Below are 18,742 nucleotides of genomic sequence, written 5' to 3'. Positions count from 1 at the left end.
GAACAACGCAGGCTCGCACTGTGCAGTTCCCTCATACAGATTTTTTTCAATAAATACAGTCGGCCCTGTGTATTTGGGGTTTTCACATCCATGGATTCAACCAACCATGGATCGAAAACAGTATTTTCAGTCCTCTGTCGGGACTCCGCGGTGGCAGAGGGCTGACTGCATGCATTGTTCTACACCATTTCATATAAAGGACTTGAGCCTCCCTGGATTTTGGTATCTTCAGGGGTCCTGGAACCAATCCACTGCAGATACTGAGGGGTGGTGGAAGTTTTTGGATTCAAAAGTTATATGTGGGTTTTCGGCTACATGGGATGGATCCTTAACCTCCACATTACTCAAGGATCAACTGTATGTTTTTTAATGCTGTTTGATTTGTTAACTATGTGTGTATTACTTTGATAAGTACAAATTTTAATTAGTTTTAAAAACATATTTAAAAACTTAAAATCCCAGCTCTGCCATTACCTAGCTGTGTGTCATCAGACAAATCACTTACCTCTCTGAGCCCCTTTTCTTCATGTGTAAAATGGAGATTACAATACCTATGTTATTTGTCTTATAAACATCTTATATCTTGTAAATGTCTTGTATGTCTTAGAAATGGCTACATCTACATCCTCATTTGCTTTATAGCCTATTTATTTTGCATGTTTTGTGTCTCTCATGTTTGACTTAACTACCATGATCTTCCCTCTTTTTCTGAAGTGATCTTTCATTTGAGACTTATAGAAGCCTATATCCCTTTAATGTTTTTATTTCCTGTCTCTGACACTTGCAAGATTTGGTCAAATTTTCCTTAAAGTAGAAGCATTTTCCCAAGCCGACGTTTCCAAGTAACTTCTAAGGGAGAAAAAAATGTCACCAGTTGGAGTCCATTTATTAAGCCCTGTTAGGGATGTGACGAATGACTGAGTAACCGCTGGAATGCAGTCAAGGAAGTTGGTTGCTACTCGTTTTCTCATTACTCTGTTCTTATCTTAATGCTGCAGCCCCTGCTAATGTCTGCCGGCTCCCAAAGAACCTGGCTGGTTCTCTTTTTGTCAGCGTTATTGTTTTTTGAGGTTCTGAATAGCTGCTCATTCTCTAATCTAGACCTTCAGGAGGGTGATTCACTTGCCTGTCTGAAGTTGCATTAACGTGTTGCCATATTTTTAGCCAAAACAATCCCTAGGGTTAATGAGGGGGAAAGCAGCTAGTACAAACTGTCACCCAGATGCTTTTATTTCACAAATATACAGTGTGGAACTGGAAAGGATGTTAGAAATGATGTAATCTAAGTGACCTTTTTTTTTTGTAGATCACGTACTGAGCTTGAAAAGGTTAAATAGTGTAGTTTGGGTCACATATAATTAGTGGCTAAACTGGAACCCATACCTCTTTGGGGGGTTTTTCCATCATCATTGTATTCCCTCTCTAATGGAAAAATCAAGAAATAGTTGTCACTTGAATTGGGGCTAAATTACATGGCCATAGTGACCTTCCCAGGCATGCATGAATTGGTTTAATACGAGAACCAGCGTGAGTTCCCTGTGCCCTGTCCCGAAGCAGAGCTGAGACAAGGGCTTACCAGCGGTACGTTTGTCTTAGAAGTGACATCATGAATAGGAGACTGGGGACTGTAGGGGACTGGGACAGTGAAACTGCAAGTAGGAAAGCTATTGTAGGGACACAGTTCCTTGTTGGTCACCACTGTAGGCCACCAAGCTTGATTCTGCAGGGACTGTCTGAAGTCTTGTCTGCTGCACCTCAATGTTATACACCAGCCTCCATCTTCTATCAGCCAAAGTTATTCCATGGGGGTTAACCCCACACTTTCAGGACACGCACGCCTGAGGGCTGGGGATTCCTGCAGCATCCAGCCCCACACATGGAGTCAGAGCAGCACGAGCACAGAAAGTAAGCAAGGCACAGGGCCAGCAAGGCAGGAGCTGTGGCACTGGTTGAAGCAGCGCTGGTTGAAGAAGCGATGGCTGGAGAAACGCTGGCCAAGAGGAGGTGAGGCAGCTCCATACAACCACTGTCTACAAGTCTGGATTGGCATCAGTTCTTCTGCCCTGACTATTCAAATCAAAAGTCGTGATACAGCTGAGGTCCACCAAAGAGGCAGCTCACTGCTTCCCCCCCTGGAAAGGGCCGGAGCTGTCAAGAAGAGGGCGAGGCCTTTTAGAGAGGGGTCTATGACTCATTGTTCGGGGCAGGATCTCTTGCCATGCAAAAATGTAAGGTTCCTGGAAACATGGAACCCCTTTCAAAATAACCACAAAAAACATGTAACTAATTTCTAATGGCTTTAGGTGTCCCCAGGATTCTGTCGTATAAATGACAGATAAAAGCAGACTTCACAAGTTTAAAAAACAAAACAAAACATGTTGGTGTGAATTTCTAGGCTTCACGACCTAAGTCTGGGGATTAATTCTTCAGTCTGATTTTCCAACTCACTGAAAACATTTTTCAGTTTCTCCTGAGTGATTTTCTAAAAATGATTTCTGTGCCTATTCCCGAGTCCCTGCAGTGAATAAGGCTTTGATAATTAAATAGTAATTTCAGCATCTCAAGCAGGAATTAGATGCACCTTATCAGTCACCAGACATGTGACTTTGAGGGAGTCACTCAATCTCCCTTTGCCTCAGTTTCCTGGTCAGCAACATGGGGATAAACACATCACCCAAACCAATCCCTGAGGGTCGTCCTTGTGGTGACCAAAGGAGATTACCTATTTGAAAGACAATTTGGTAATTTAAATAATTAAAATTTAAATAATCTAAATAACTATAATTTAATAACATTAATCGTGTAAAATACCTTATAAATAAACGAATCATTTAGCCAGAACATTTTTTTAAATTTACAACATAAAAGATGAAGCGTGTTGGGGTGGGCAGAGAGAGAAATCCAAAATTATATGTTTTAAAATTTCAAACAGCAGGTGGCTGTTAGCTCAGTTGGTTAGCGCTAATAACACCAAGGTTGCCAGTTTGATCGCCACATGGGCCACCATGAGCTGCACCCTCCTTAAAAAATAATAATAATAATCAAATAGAAGTCACAAATGTCCTGTAATATTTATCTGCATATAAGTCAACAAAAATGACCTATGCAACTTGCACAGTTCACAATAAAAACAACTCCTACTATTTCCTGAGTGCTTACTTAGGAGCTTTATCGCTTTAAAGGACACCTTATCCCATTTAATACTAGGAGCAGTCTCATTAGAATAAATACTATGTTTGACCTCACATGCACATGAGGAAACAGGTTTGGAGAGATGCAATAGATTGCTCACAATGTGAAATGGTAAAGCTGAGAGCTGAGCCAAGTAGTTGGACTCCAAAACATCTTAACTATTCTGCCATGCTCTCTGCAGTCATGTAACTGTTACCATAAGACTACTAAAGGGGAAACTGAGGCCAATCCTGGGAACATTCATGCGTTCAGGGCAGCAGTAACTTGAGTATACCCCCGTCTGAGGCCAGTGCCAAGCACGCTAGGAAGCAAGCCAGAAACAATTCAACTAACTGCAGACTCTGCCAGCAGAATGGAGGGCTGGTGTGGAGGCCCCAGGTTAGAGCTGCTCAGGAACCTAACTGGTGTAGCAGAGACTGCAGTTAGAGGCTCCATACTTGCAGTTGGGCTAAGCTGGGGCATCAGAGATTGGCAGTTCTCTAGCTTACATACAGTGGTGGAGGATGTTGCTGTCAGGTAGCAGTTATAGTTTAGCATCCATCCCCAACAGGTTGTGATCACATAAGACTATCTCTTGTCTGCCAGGTGCCTGTTCCGTGCCCAGTGCTGTTGTAGGCACTGCGGTATCTCCCTGTATTGCCACTAGAATGAGAGCACCATAAATGCAGACATCTCACTCTTGGAGCCCCCAAACTTGGCGCACTGCCTGACATAACAAGTTCTTAAAAAATATTAACTTTTTTGATATTTACTTTTCAGATCAACCTATAAAATAGTTATTGTTATCCCCATCCTATAGATAAGGATACCTAGGCTTAGAGTGGGTAAGAATTTGCCCAAAGTCAAGTTTCTGTGCTCCTATCTCCATACCACCTTGCCTTAGACCACTGTTTAAACCAAGAGTTATCCAATAGTTCAGATTTTATAAATTCATTTATAAATGCCTTTTGGGTTGGTTTTTTAAATTAATCAGATTAATCTTCAAATTGAAAATTTTTCATTCCCTTTGTGCTCTACAAATATTCATCAGCAACTAGGAAAAATGCTCAGTCCAATGGTTTATTTGTCTTTCCAAAGGTATGCAGTAAGTGGTATTTCTCAAAAGCCTCTGATAATGACAGCAAAATGTACTAAATTATCTAGGATTGTTGGAGCCACAGTTTGACCTTCCTTTTAAAATTAGGTTAATATCTTGAACAATTTATTTAAAAAATACAAGAGGGTCTCAACAAATGTTTCTACTTCTATGCAGACAGGAATATATATTTATTCATCATTCAACAAATCTTTATTAAGTGTTTTCAACTTCCTCAGTTGCCTGCACTCAACTAACCACCATACTGGGAAAGAAGACAATAAATTATGGCATAGCAAGGTGTGATGCCTTACAGGGATTAACCCGTTGCTCTTTCCCAAACATTCTTATATTTTAACAACACCTGATCAATTAATCCATTGAAATTATTGTAATGTTAGAACAACAGGCCCTGGGGTAGGTTGATGAAAGAAATATTTTGGTACCTCTTGATGCATTTCAAAGCATTTTTACATCTATTCATCCTTGTAGCCCCATTCACATGATATTGCAACTGAATTTAAAAAATGAGACATTTATCCGCTAGCACCTTTTGATGCCTTCTTTATGTTAGGTTCTGTGCTAGTTGCTGGGGAGACAGAGGTAGGTTAACACTCAAAGTCAGTGGGGAAGAGAGAAGAACAGTAACACCATAACGTCACGAGTGCTGCGGCCAAAGTTAACGCAGGGGCTATAGGGGCACGTGCCATCTAGCAACACCCTAAACCACTTCTTGGCCTGGTGATTATGGTTTGACTGAATTGATGGTTAGGGCCTTGTGTTGTCTAATCTTCTGCCATTTTCAAACTTCAGAGTCATTCTAATCTTTCCATGTCCTGCATTTTCCCAATTTTATTTATGCTGTCAACCTCAGCCCAGCCTCACACAGGTCATTGTATTCGTAGCTGGCCCTTGTGTTATCAGTGTTGGTTTAAAGCAGGGAGATAATTCATTTTCCAAATTAAATATATAAATTTTTTTCCTTTAGTCTTAAGTGCTGGAGTTAACATGTATATATTAATTTTCTATTCTTCTCTGGTGATTTTACACCCAAAGTGCAAAATCTCTCCAGAATCTTCATTTAACAATCAATTGCAGGTGTCTGATTGGCCTTTTACATGAGCTGTGAGAACACTGCAAGGACAAATCTGCTGCTCCCCTCTGCACCCACTCCCGCCCATCCACACACGCACTCCTGCCTCCTCTGCCTGATAATTCTAGAGTTGAAATTGTGGGAGAATCACAATCATGATTTGTTACCTCAGCAGCAAAACCTTCCTAACATTCATGGACTTTTAGTGGATTCAGAACAGTTAGATAAGTAGCTAGATAAAGAATATACATGCACACATATATATGCATAGATATATAAATTTACAAAAAATATTCCTGATTAAAATATACACAGGAATGGGGATTTCTTGCTTTACAAATAAAAGGTGACTTGCAGATAAATTACAAACCAGAAAGATTTGCAGTGTAGTGATGGGTGACTGGTACCAATCTTTAGAATTATTTTTGAGGGTAATTTTAGCAATTCTGTTCAAATGATGCTTTTGTAAAGACTGCTATTTTTCTGAGAGACTCATGTGTCAGGAGAGCGGGATAAAAGCCTAATAAAAACATATCTGATTATAAATAAGATTTTCCAGTAGGTTGCTTTTCACTAGCCGAGGTATTTGCCATTGTCCTTGAAAATCAAGGTTCCCAGTGATCTGCTTGAGAAGTTAATGATATACGTAGTTCCTCGTGACAGGGAGTCTGGATCCAGGGAGTATTACATAATTTTGTGGATTTTCAACTGTTCATTTTATCAGTCCCATAATTTTAAAAGAGCTCCTATCTTTAGCATATTCGCATATGCTCATGCTGTTGATCCCGTAATCCACATACGCGTACATATATAGAGGCTAAAAGGAGCAGCTGTGTGAACACATTCACTTCTCAAAAGCACAGTGATTTTCACATTGTTGTTTTGTTAATGATTATCACCAAGGAGGATGTCAGAAGTAAGCTACCTGGAGCTGTGAACCACCAACCTGGCCTGGGCCACCTGCAGCTCTTCTTTGGAGCATCCCCTGTTGATAATGGAAAGACCTGTCTGGTGCCTGTCATGGTACTCAGTACTGGGTGCTGCCTTGGTAGAGCAGCCTGCAATGCCATGGCAGCTCATGAAGGGGTTCAGCCTCTGCTGCCCATCTTCTCACCACACACAAGGCTAGCTGGCCTCCAAGGTTCATTCTACACACTGTTTACAAAGATGGTCTCATGTGCTAGAACTGGTAGGCTGGGGACCTGAAGTCCACCTAGATCTTCCCGTAACTCCCCTGGGATCCAGAGCAAATCAACTTCACCTTCCTTTACCTTCAGTTTCCTCACCTATAAACTGAGAGAATTACAGCAGATTTTTCTCAAGGGTCCCATCCCATATACCTTTAACAGTCTGTAATTATAATGAAAACTCAAGTTAAATATAGAAAAGAAATCATTCTACGACCCAGCAATTTCCCATATATATATATATGGGAAATATGTATATATATATATATATATATAGATAGAGAAAGAGAGAGAGAGAGAGAGAGAGAGAGAGAGAGAGAGAGAGAGAGAGAGAGAGAGAGAGAGAGAGACAAACAGGGACAGACAGGGACAGACAGAGACAAAGAGAAAGAAAAAAACAGACAGGCAGAGATAGGAGACTCACACAAATTCACAGAGACATATACAGAGATGTTGATAACAGCACTGTATATAATAGCAAAAAAAATTTGAAGTAATCTACATTTTCATCAGCAGGAAAAGGGTAAATCCCCATGGATATGCTGATACATGGACTACCATGCAGCAGTGACAAAGAATGGCCTAGTTCTATACATAGCCAGCTGGATGAATCTCATAAACACTGAGAAAAAACAAATTGCCAAAGAACAGTCACTATGATGATAACTTTTATAAAACATGCAGAGCAACATTATGCATAATCTGCCTAGTAAAATTACAAGGCTACATGTGAAGATGACTTATGCAAAATTTAGAAACTGGCCATCTTGTTATGGGAGGGAGGAAGAATCAGCAGGGCAGAGACGCCAGGGGCCTCCATGGGACACGTAAAGCTTTTATTTCTAGGCTGGATGGTGAACAGAGAGATAGATTCTATATGTCCATTGTGCAATTTTATACCTTTAAAATATATTAAAATAGGCATCATAAATTTGTTATGTGAACTTTGCACATCATCACTTCAAAAATCCTTTTGCAGCCTTATGAAAATGATTAACCCCATCTCTTGATCTTTCAAGACGTTAATTTCAGAAACTTAAAAAAAAAATTAAATGTACTTTGGTTTAAACTTTAAAGCATCTATTTGGCATTTAAAATGACCAGCTATATTACCAGATGTGTGATGTACCATGGTTCCACCAGTGACTAGGCTTTTCCCGTGTTTATTTTCATACAACTATGGTGTGTAGGAAGTACTCTGTTACCTTCTGAGGTCACAGCCAAACTCCAGCATAAATAGAACCTATTATGAAATTGCATACTTTTGTTAGTAGAGGAAAAATAAAATTAGTATGCCACATTTTTCTGTGCCCTATGAAAAAATTCCTCCCACCTTCCTCTATCCACCATTCCCTCAGGAGAGTGGATATTCCCTCTGGTCCTGATACAATAAAATCTAGTTTTGTTATAACGTGAGATGAAGCCTATGACTGATTTGGGGTTCAATAGATTTAAGACTTTCATACCAGCAACTCTAGCTATTAAACTTTTCTGTCATTGGGGAATTTATTCTTATGGTGCTATTTGGTTCGCAGGTCATAGATTTGTTGTTGCTTTTTTAAAATTATTTTCTGCATCGTGTTAGCTACCTAGGTAATATGCCTCCACTTTGCATCAAAGATGTTATGTCTCATGTATCAAACATAATCGCAGCAGATATAACAATTATCAGTGGACGGAAGATCAGATATTGGATGGGAATGGTGTTTAAATTTCCCACAACTTTTAATGTTGTCCACTTGATTCAGGTTGCAATCTAGTATTCAGGAATCTGACAGTTGTTTTGTTTCATGTTGTTTTGTTTTTCAAAATAAGAATTTATTTTTCTCTCTTTCTAATATTTGTATTTTTCTTGGATAGATTTCATGTTGTTGTTGTTTTTCAAAATAAGAATTTTTCTCTTTTTCTAATATTTGTATTTTTCAATTACAATTGACATTCAATATTATTTTATATTAATATGGTGATGGAAAAGGAACTGACTGGGTGGTGAACATACAATGTGAGATATAGATAATATATGACAGAATTGTATACCTGAAGTCTATGTAACTTTACTAACAATTATCACCCCAATAAACTTTAATTTAAAAAAAAAAAAAAAAATATATATATATATATATATATATATATATATATATATATAAATATATAATTTTATATTAATTTTAGGTATACGGTATAGTGGTTAGACATTTATATAACTTACAAGTGATCACCCTGATAAATTTAGTACCCATCTGACACCATACATAGTTATTACAATATTATTGACTACCCTGTTTCCCCAAAAATAAGACCTAGCCAGACAATCAATTCTAATGCGTCTTTTGGAGCAAAAATTAATATAAGACCCGGTATTATATTATATTATATTATATTATATTATATTATATTATATTATATTATATTATATTATATTATATAGTACACAGTCTTATATTATAGTAAAATAAAACCAGGTCTTATATTAATTTTTACTCCAAAAGATGCATTAGAGTTGATTATCCGATAGGTCTTATTTTCAGGGAAACACGGTATAGTCCCTATGTTGTACTTTACATCCCATGACTATTTTGCAACTACCAGTTTGTACTTCTCAATCCCTTCACCTTTTTTCACCCTCCCATCTGGCAACCATCAGTTTGTTCTCTGTATCTATGTGTCTGTTTCTGTTTTGCTTGTTTATTTGTTTTGTTCTTTAGATTCCACATTTAAGTGAGATCATATGGTATTTGTCTTTGTCTGACTTACTTCACTTAGCATAATACCTTCTAGGTCCATCCATGTTGTTGCAAATGGTAAGATTTCATTACTTTTTATGGCCAAGTAATATTCCACTTTGTATGTGTTGTTTTTCTTATCTTAATCTCTCCAAATAGCAACTTGGAAGATCCCAGAACAGTTAGAATCTAGGTGAAACCAGAGGTTGAAGAGTTATTTTTTTTTTAATGAATAGCTTTATGAGAGAATCTTTTTCATTCATTCATCAATACAACAAATATTTATTAAGCTCCTACTACATGTCATCACTGTTTGTAGGCACTGGGGATCCAGGAGTGAACAAAAACTATCCAGGCCCTTGTCCTCATGAAGCTTACATTCTAGTGATTTCTTAGAATAACTCACAGGATTGAAATGACACCCAGGTGCACGTGATAACAGGGATGATGACTGACAAGCTCTCTAAGAAAGCCTTCCGTGCTCTCCCATGATTTTCCAAATTAAGCTAAGTGCCTTTCTCGGTGCTCCCAGGACATCCAGGGTATGCGTAGCTGCTTGGGGCAGCCGTTATTCCAACAGGTTCTTTGTGACCCAATTATTCCACAATTATTCAAAAGAAGACTGATATCCATTCAGGGAGAAGAAAGAAGTAGATGACATCTTCAATTTCCACGTAATCCAATTAGTCCATTGTGTATTGTTGTTGGTAGTAATATTACTGATAGTATTTACATATTAAAGATGACTGTCGGGTATGGAGTATCTACCAGCGCAAAACGCTTGATGGACCTCATCTCAAAGCTGGAGGTCCAAAGCTCAGCAATGTGGAATCACTTGCACAGGACCACACAGCTAATAAATGACAATCAGCATTAAGCCCAGGTCAGTGTGAGTCTGAGCTCTTTCATTCCATCACTTCCCTTTCTATTTCAGTTCATAGTCATGGTCGTGGTATGGAAAAGGCCTGATTGTGGTCATAGAGAAGGGAGTGGACGATTGAAAAATACGATAAAGTTATAAGAAGAAAAGATATGTATATACTTGTACACCCAAAGGGGAGAGGAGCTGCTAGGTCCTTCCATGTAACTGTGCCGTGCCATCTTTGCCAGTTGCTATGAGATTGTTGTAGAGATTATTCCATTCTGTCCTTTGACCTTGACCTGTACCACTTGAAGCAATAAATCCAGGGCCTGTCTCTGTGTCTCGAATAAGGAAGTGAGCCACATATCCTACTGACCTGCTCCCTTTGGTGTAGTAAATGGAGTTGAATCTGATTGGATAACAAGAAGTCCATACAGCTGGTCAGCAGTGATGGGCAACCCAGACCAGGAGAGCCAGTTGCACTCAGCATTTTGTCCTTTGTTCTCCAAACTCCAATGAGTCAACACTAAGGATCTAAGATCGTACTCTGATTTCCACCATAAATGATATGGTAGTATTTTCCAAAGGTTATTCCTTAAAATATCAGTATGTACTATGGAATGCTGTGCTTTAAGGTTAAATAAGCCTTTTCTATCTCAGTATTTCTCAGAGCCCTCAAAAGGCTAATATGGCCTGGAAACTCAGAGAGAGAGAGATTACAGGCAGCATTTCACAAACCCACTTGACCAGGAAATCCCTTTATATGGAATACCTCCTAAGACTAGCATTTTGTGGGATGCACTTTGGGAAACAGTGTGTCAGGATCCTTTAAACAATCTCTCACTAGGAAGTGCCAAGATGGGAAATGATTCTTAAAAAATCAAAATAGTGATGTTTCTTTTTTCCTTTCTCACTATAATAATGAAAAGTCATATAACTAGATTTAAAAAGAGTTTTGAAAATAGATGTAGATCACCCTTATTTTTACAACTTGAGGATATTCCCTCCTCTTTTCCATATCTATACATCTCCAAATGTGTATCCGTACATGTGCGTAGCCAGCATTTACAATGTGCAGACACTATACGAAATGCTTGGCATATGTCATCTCATTTTATCCTCACAATAACTGTGAGTTAGCACATCTAGTCTTCATGTTAGAGGCTAGGAAATGAGGCTCAGAGGTTTTAAGTGACTTTCCAAGGTTGCAGAACAAGTAGGTGACTGACCTATTGTTTAAGCAGTTATTTTTTCCTTCATAGCTCATATATTTAAGCACTGAAATACTGAAATAGTTATTTTAGTTATTTTCTTAACTAGAAAAAAGTATTTGTCCTGAATTTACTGCCAGGGAGTTTACCTTATCTTGGATTATCCTACAGTTCAGTTCTATGTTGAATGACAAAAGAACATTCCAGAATTGTGCCTACTTTTTATTTGTCCTTGCTTTTCTTCTCTGATTTTCAGTAAGTGCCAAAGGGCTTCACAGCAAGTAATCCTAAATGCAGGACCACATTGTTTTCTGTTTTATGTCTCAATAATCTCTGTTGTAAATACATTCAGAAATGATTGTGGCTTTTTCTTGAAGCTTCAACATTTTTTTTTAAGTGATTTATTTTGATAGTGCTTTACCTCATGATTTCATATATTAAGTTACGTGGTTCAGGTGGTCTTATATTTTCCCGTAAATGTATTTATGTCACCCTGCAGACTGAGAAATTTCATTCCAGGTGTTTTTTTCTTTCTTTCTTCATTTGATTTCGTGCAGGAGGAGAACTGAATTCTTTGAACTTGTCAGTAAAGGAGAATGTGATTGGAACCTCAAAAATCATCGTGATATATTTCGGTAAGAAAAAGTTCTTGTTAATGTGTTTCTTCCTTATTTAAAGATTTAGCCATGCTTTTCTGACAGTGCTAAGAGCACGGAAGTGATTTTTAAAGTAACAAATCTTAGCTTACATTCAAAGTTAGAGATTAGTTGAATAATTAGAGAAAAGATAGAGACTGTCTTTTTGTCTTCTAATTTATTATATTTTTGCCTCCTTTCCATAAATTTGCATTTAAAATTAGAAAATGATATTCAAATCGGTTCAGTTTCAGCAAGCCATGACGTCCTCTTTTTCCAGAGAAGGCAGCATGCAAGTTGGTGGAGAGAGGGGATTTTTGAACCTCAGAATACAAAGTTACAGAGAATAAAGGAAAGTGGAGAGTTAACTTTTGTTTTTCTTTACAGACAACAGGTATTATAGATAGAAAACCAACGGGAACACCTTTGGTGGTGGAAATAAGGAGTCTGTTCTAGGCTTTTCCCAGGAGTTCCTCCCAATTGTTTAGAAAAGACAGCAGCAAACCATCATTTTTATTTGTCCCATTTTAACCCCCACTTACAGCTGGTCCAGCTGCTGAGGCACTGTTCCTCTTTCTGTGATGCACTGGCTTTCCACTGTCCCCTCCTCACACATCCTCAGACCTTTTGCTGTCTTATTTCTGTTCAAAGCTGTTAAGTATTCCTAGGAAAGCTCGTGAGGCCAGGATTCTGGGCTCCCTGTGTCTGCCCCACAGCCAGACAGCCACTGGAATCACCCCGAGAGGGATCCCTGTCACAGTTCCCATCTCCCATGTTTGCTCTACGGTGTGTAACCTCTGCCACCAGCTTCAGAACTCAGAGCTCTGCCTGCCCCTTCCTTGTGCACCTGACCTCTCTTCATACTCTCTCACCAGAGGACCCCCTTTTTCTACCCTTTCTGCATTAATATTTCTCTGTGTTATCTTTGCAGACCTTTTTCTTTGTCCTTTCCTGAGGGTGAGAGGGAACCTTCCCTTCCTCAAGACCAGTACCTCCACCTGTGTCCTAATTCTGTTCCCTCCATCTCCCCCACCCCCCACCCCCAAACTCACTGTATCAGTTGTACTCCTTTGGCTTGTATTTTCAAAATCTGGGTTTGTTTATTTGTTTTCATTATGACCTCTCTAGGCCCAAATATATGCTTCCATCTCCTTAGCCAAAAAAAATCGTCTCTAAAATCTGCCTTCTTCTCAAGGTCCATTCTTAGTTCTCTCCTTCCCTTCAATTCCACGCTTCACTCTCACTCCTCCTAACGTCTTGCAAGGCAATTATTTAAAAATAATTTTTAGTACCGCAAGTAATTATAAGAATATATTTTTCTGTAACAAATTGAAACATTGCAGATAAAGCCCCCACTCTCCTTTGAGCTTTCCTCCCAGTTCCCGTACTGCTGCACAGCTATGCTCTGTTATCAGTCAGCTGCATCTTTCCAGATCATTTCCAAAGCATGTACATCCATGTACACCCACAGGAAAACTACCATCTAGTGTGAATTTGTCTTAACATGTAATATTATATATTTACATATCAATCTGAACTTGCTGTTTGCTCAACTATATGCCTTGCAATTGTTTCCATGTCCATAACGCATCATCTTTTATCGTTGCATAGTATTCCAAAGTATAGATTCACCACAGAGTAGTTAGTCATTCCTCCATGGGGGTAGTTAGTCTGTGAAATGTGATTTCTACTCCTTTTGAAAGTCACTGGTCACCTCCCAAGGATCTAGCTTCTTTGATCTCTTCACAAACCTCTAATTGCGTTGGCTGTTCCTTTCTTAAAACCCTCTCCTGCCTTGGATTCTGCAAAGTCATGCTCTTCTGGATATCCTACTTTCTCTCTGACTCTGCCGTCTCCTCTTCGTCCCTGCCCAGCCCTTGCTCCTCCCCACTATGCCCGAAATGTAGCCCCATGGACCTGTTTTTTGATATTGTTCTCTTGTTGCTCAGCATCCTCATGGTTTCAGCTGCCATCTCTTCTCAAATGTCTCCCACCACTTGGGCCTGGCCTCTTCTAAACAAAACTCCTAAAATGCCAGTGCTTATTCTACATCTCCACCTAGATGTTTTCCTGCAGAGGTTTTCAAACATTTTTGGCAGGGACCCCATATGTTAAAAAAAAATCTTATTTGGAAGCACAGTATGTAAAATAGAGGTGCTCCAGGAGCTCTCCACGTCCCCCCAGCTCTGCCCGCCCTCCCGGTTCCATGGTTAGGCTCTGACCATGCGCACCAGCTGGGGGTCTCTGAGGGAGCTCTGTCTTCGAGAATTTTAAAATAGTAATCAAACCAACTAAAAGTCTGTCTGGTTTTTGTCATTACTGTGTGTCTACAATCTAAACAATGTCGATGATGAGATACTCTTCCCTGAGAAAAATCTTTTTGTTGGTATACGTTGTAAAGAATTGCTGAGGTTACTGTTGAGTACCCAAATAATTGATATGAAAGCTTCAAATTAGCATGTTACTACTTATCCTTTAATTGTACATGTACTGGACACGTAAGCTAATTCCAAGGACGCCCAGTTATACAGTTAGCCCCTGGCACAGGTGGACGCAGTTCACACTTTCAAAAGTAAGTTCCTAATGGTTCAGAACCTTTTGCACTGGCTCCGGGTGTAGTTTGGAGTGTGTTCAGAGTAAGCAATGATAACACAGTGATGGTAAGAATGAAGAAACATAACTCAAGTTACTTCTATTCTGTCATTTATGTGACCATTCGGGGGTTTTATTTGTGTTTGAAATTTAAAACAGTGAAACAGTGCAAAATGCGAGGTGTGATATTTTGTTCAATAAATGCAAAATTCAGTTCATACAGGAAATCTTTTACTGATTTGGACTATATCTTTAAAATTAAGTTTATTCCTTTTAAGTTGCTAATTGTTTTAAAACTAGAGAACAAACCAAGAAAATAACCATTATCACAACATTTTTATTCAGCTACTTTTGGCATATAGAGGAGAGACATGACAAAACTGACCTGCTGTGGTACCAGGTTCTCTATGTACAGCACCGTCCTTTACCCACCCACGCGGACAGAGGGAGTGTGCCCTCCTCATTCCGCATCAGTCATTCATTCCATTGCACCACTTAACTGTAAATTGGACTAGAATTACGTGGACCTCGAGACTAAAACAGTTGGTAAAACTCCCTCCCTGCTGCTCTCTTCCTCTAGAAAAGACCTTGCACTTCTTGCAGAGACTTGATCTAAAAAATAAGATGAAGATGTTTATTTGCCTCCTTCAGTTCTTTCTGTGTAATCCCCACCCTGACCTCACCTTTCCATTCTTCCTGCCTCGTTTCAGGCCCTTGTCAATGAAGGATTTCCAACTGGTCTCCCTGCTTCCGTTCTTCAGACTAGTTTCACACCTACCACCTAAAGTTCTCTCCTTAAAGGTGTAGCCACCTGAGCTCCAGCCCCCACCCACCCAGTTCCCAACCTTAATGAATTCCCAGTGCCAATCTGATAAAGGTTTCAGACACTCCACCATCCTCCCTCCCAGCCTTTTCCTGTCTTCCTTCTCTATAAAGACGTTCTGCTCCACTGTAAAATATTCACTGAAAGTAGAGACTCTTCTGTCAGACTTTATGGATTCCAGTCCTCTCTTTGATACTTCCTAGCTGTGTAACCTCGGGCAATCAACCTAACCTCTCTGATCAAGGAACGCAAAGCACTATTTATTTTATAAGATGGAGATGATATTCCTGCCTCATATGGAGACTATGTAAATCACCCTGTAGTACCTGCTCAATAAATGGTAGCTGTAGAATTATCATCATCTGAGCACCTAGCAGATCAATAAACTTATTGATTCACTGATTAATGGTGATATGAATATGAATTTGAAAAGTAAGCTTCAAATTATCAAGTAAATGGAGCCTAAGTAATTATCCAAACTACAATACAAGTAGGCAACCTCACAGAGATTACTTCCTGTCCAGGAGGGAGACTGCAAAGTCCAGTGCTTTTCCTGCAGTCTTGTCCCACTCTGGTATCAGCAGAACCTAAGATGAGAAGCATCGGAGTGTAGCAAGAGGGAGTCCGGTAGCTTTGTGAGAAGCACAGAATCCTGAATCCTTTCCTCGCTTTGGAACAGTGACTTACCCTCTCCATGTTTCCATTTACCTCTCTGTAAAATAGGAATCAGAGCACCCACCTCCAAAGCTTATGATGAGGATTCATTTAGTTAGGAATGAGTGGTTAGTTGGAAGCACCTAGCACAGAGGCAGGCACTGTGCACTGCAGAAGTACTTGTTACAGAAGATGGAATATGAAGACTAGACAGATGTGTCTCTCTTCATAGCGCTTACCAAGCCCCGGTGTGTGGGGGCTTCCGTGAGAGGGCGGCCGATGCTGGTATGCCTGGTGGTGCTCTGAATGACCTCTTGTTACCTGCCGCTCTGCCTCGCTCCCTGGAGGGGTCTCTGGGGAAAGTTACACAAACCCCACTGCCATCTAGGCATGCTCTGCCATCTGGGAAGCAGACATGTTTCCAAGGCAGTGGAATGTGGTGGGGTATGAAATGTGAACACCTGACATCAGGGCAGCCCTTGACCTTTAACAACACACCCTTTCTTCCTGCAGGAGTTAGCCAAGATGTGGTTTCCCAGCTTAGATCTGGCACTACTTTTCATCACCAATTGCTGCGTTCACAAAAAAAGCAAATTTGGGACAAAGAGTGTGTCTTATTTTTCCTCTTCCTACTACATCAAATTATAAGCACCAGAGCTCTGTACATTTTGAATGTTCCCTGTGTTTCTGTGTCCCCAGTTCAGTGTGGATTCTGGTTAAACCCAATAGAAATCCGCCCCTCAGAAATCTGATTCAGATCTTTCCTGCGGTTTCTTGTGTGCTCCAATTAAGGGAAGCTGTAGCTGAATATGTTTCTTCATAATGCTTATAAACCATGGTTGTCGCCAGGTAGTAAACTGGAGTGAAACAGTGTGGCTCTCCCCCGTGAATCCACGGAGCAGAGGAAAAAGCAGCAGCTAACATGGCGTGTGCCTTGCCTCCTGGGTGTAGATTTTCTTCCATTCCTATCAATGAATGGTAAGCTGGTAAATAGATTCATCAGCCATGTTTATACTATTATATACTGATTTCCTCGCTGATAGTTAAAATAAAAAGCAATGTGCGTTACAAATTATTGTAGGCAGAGCTTGCTTAGCTCAGATATAGAGAATGCCGGGCTTTTCTTTCCCTGATCTGCCGCAGACAAAACAAAAGGGCCACCTGGGGTGTGTGCCAGCTTTGTCTTCCCTAAGCAGTGTGGCCACAGGATGGAGATGCCAAACCTGGGGACCATAAACAGTGCTACCCTTGTTGAGGAAAAGAAGATGTGAGCTGGCTTTCACCACATTTTGTTTATTTATGTATCTAGGACAGGTTTGTTTAAGAAGGCAACAAAAGATTATTCAGGCTGTTTTGTTTGGTTCTGTTTTTCAGATCAATGTTAATGACAGCCTGTGACCTTGGAGCCGTGACCAAACCGTGGGAGATCTCAAGACAGGCAAGTGGTGATTAATGGCAGGGCTCAGCAGAAGAAGGATTGGGGGCGACTATATTCCCAGAGTCCCCACTATCAGGCACTGAAACCCAGTCAATTTGCATCAGTATTAACATGGTGTAAAAAGTAGCAGGAGGCTTAGTTAGGCTCTGCACGGCTTATTGCACAGACTCTCTTTATTGGACTTCCACTCACTAATAATATTTCTGACTCCGTAAGATTTTTTTTTTTAACACACTAAACCCAAATAACACTATAACCATTTCTTAAGGCCAGAGTTTCAAAAAATAGTGTTTTTGAATATAGGTAATCATGTTTTAGCACAAGGTTTGGTTTTTTTACGTCTGGAAAAAAAAAAAACAAGGAGGTAAAAAGGAAATTCTGTTTTTCCCTTTAAAGACTGTTTAGAGATCACAGGGTTCTCTGGCCAAACTGTGCAGTATCCAAATTAAACTGTACCCAGAAGTCATGCCTTTACCTTCTATCTGGTTTCACTGCCAAAAAGTGTTAGTTCTGAATCAAGAATAGTTTCCAAGCTGTAACTACAGAATTTGAGATCCTTGATTACTGACAGTATTTGAAGTTAATGTCTCTTTAAGTTTTATGTGGCACCTACTGCGTGGGCTGTGGGGTCTAAAATAGGAACTTGGTATCTTAAGACTTGACATTTTAGGGCGGTAAGCTACATTCGTATGATAATGCCTCGCTAATATTATTGGTTGAAGAAGTAAATAATATTAAATGACTGCTTTATCTGTATTATATCATTTAAATTCTCAGAACCCTCTTTGAGGTGGGTGTAGTTACTGTAGGTTGCTGAAGAATGGCAGCCCAGGGATATCAGGTCCTGATCCCTGGAACTGTAAACATTGCCTTAGAAGGAAAAGGGGTCTTTGCAGATGTGAGGAAAAACTATCACTGTCATTATCATCATCATCATCGTCATTGTTATCCTGGATTATCCAGGGGAGCCCTAAATCCTAGCAGAAGTGTTGTTATAAGAGAGGCACAGGGAGATGACACGTTCAGAGGAGGAGAAAGCGAAGTGACACAGCCGCTGACACTGATGCCGCCAGAGCAAGGGGATGCTGACGGCCACCAGCAACTGGAAGAGACAAAGGATGGAGTGGCCCCCAGAGCCTTCCCGGAGGGTGGCCCTGCCAGCACCTTGATTTCTGTCCAGTGAACTGACATTAAATTCCTGGCCTCCAGGACTGTGAGAGCAATTCCTGTTGCTTTAAGCAACCAAGTTTGCGGTCA

At 39.9% G+C, this 18,742-nt stretch overlaps 1 protein-coding gene across 3 annotated transcripts in view; it reads left to right on the top strand.

The window, feature by feature from the left end:
- The window catches only part of PDE11A (phosphodiesterase 11A), a 326,658-nt gene that overhangs the window by 264,137 nt on the left and 43,779 nt on the right, over positions 1–18,742 (top strand). For all 3 annotated transcript variants that reach the window (XM_019739326.3, XM_019739325.3, XM_074338486.2), the window contains 2 exons: positions 11,901–11,978; positions 17,422–17,485. In XM_019739326.3, coding sequence (XP_019594885.2) covers positions 11,901–11,978; positions 17,422–17,485 — 142 coding nt within the window. The remainder of the gene's footprint in view (positions 1–11,900; positions 11,979–17,421; positions 17,486–18,742) is intronic.

Source organism: Rhinolophus sinicus, chromosome 17 (assembly GCF_057876585.1).
Source record: "Rhinolophus sinicus isolate RSI-liver-muscle chromosome 17, RSI-T2T, whole genome shotgun sequence".
Taxonomy (NCBI): Eukaryota; Metazoa; Chordata; class Mammalia; order Chiroptera; family Rhinolophidae; genus Rhinolophus; species Rhinolophus sinicus.
Note: the sequence above shows the minus strand (reverse complement) of the source record. Positions and strands in the feature narration are given on the sequence as shown.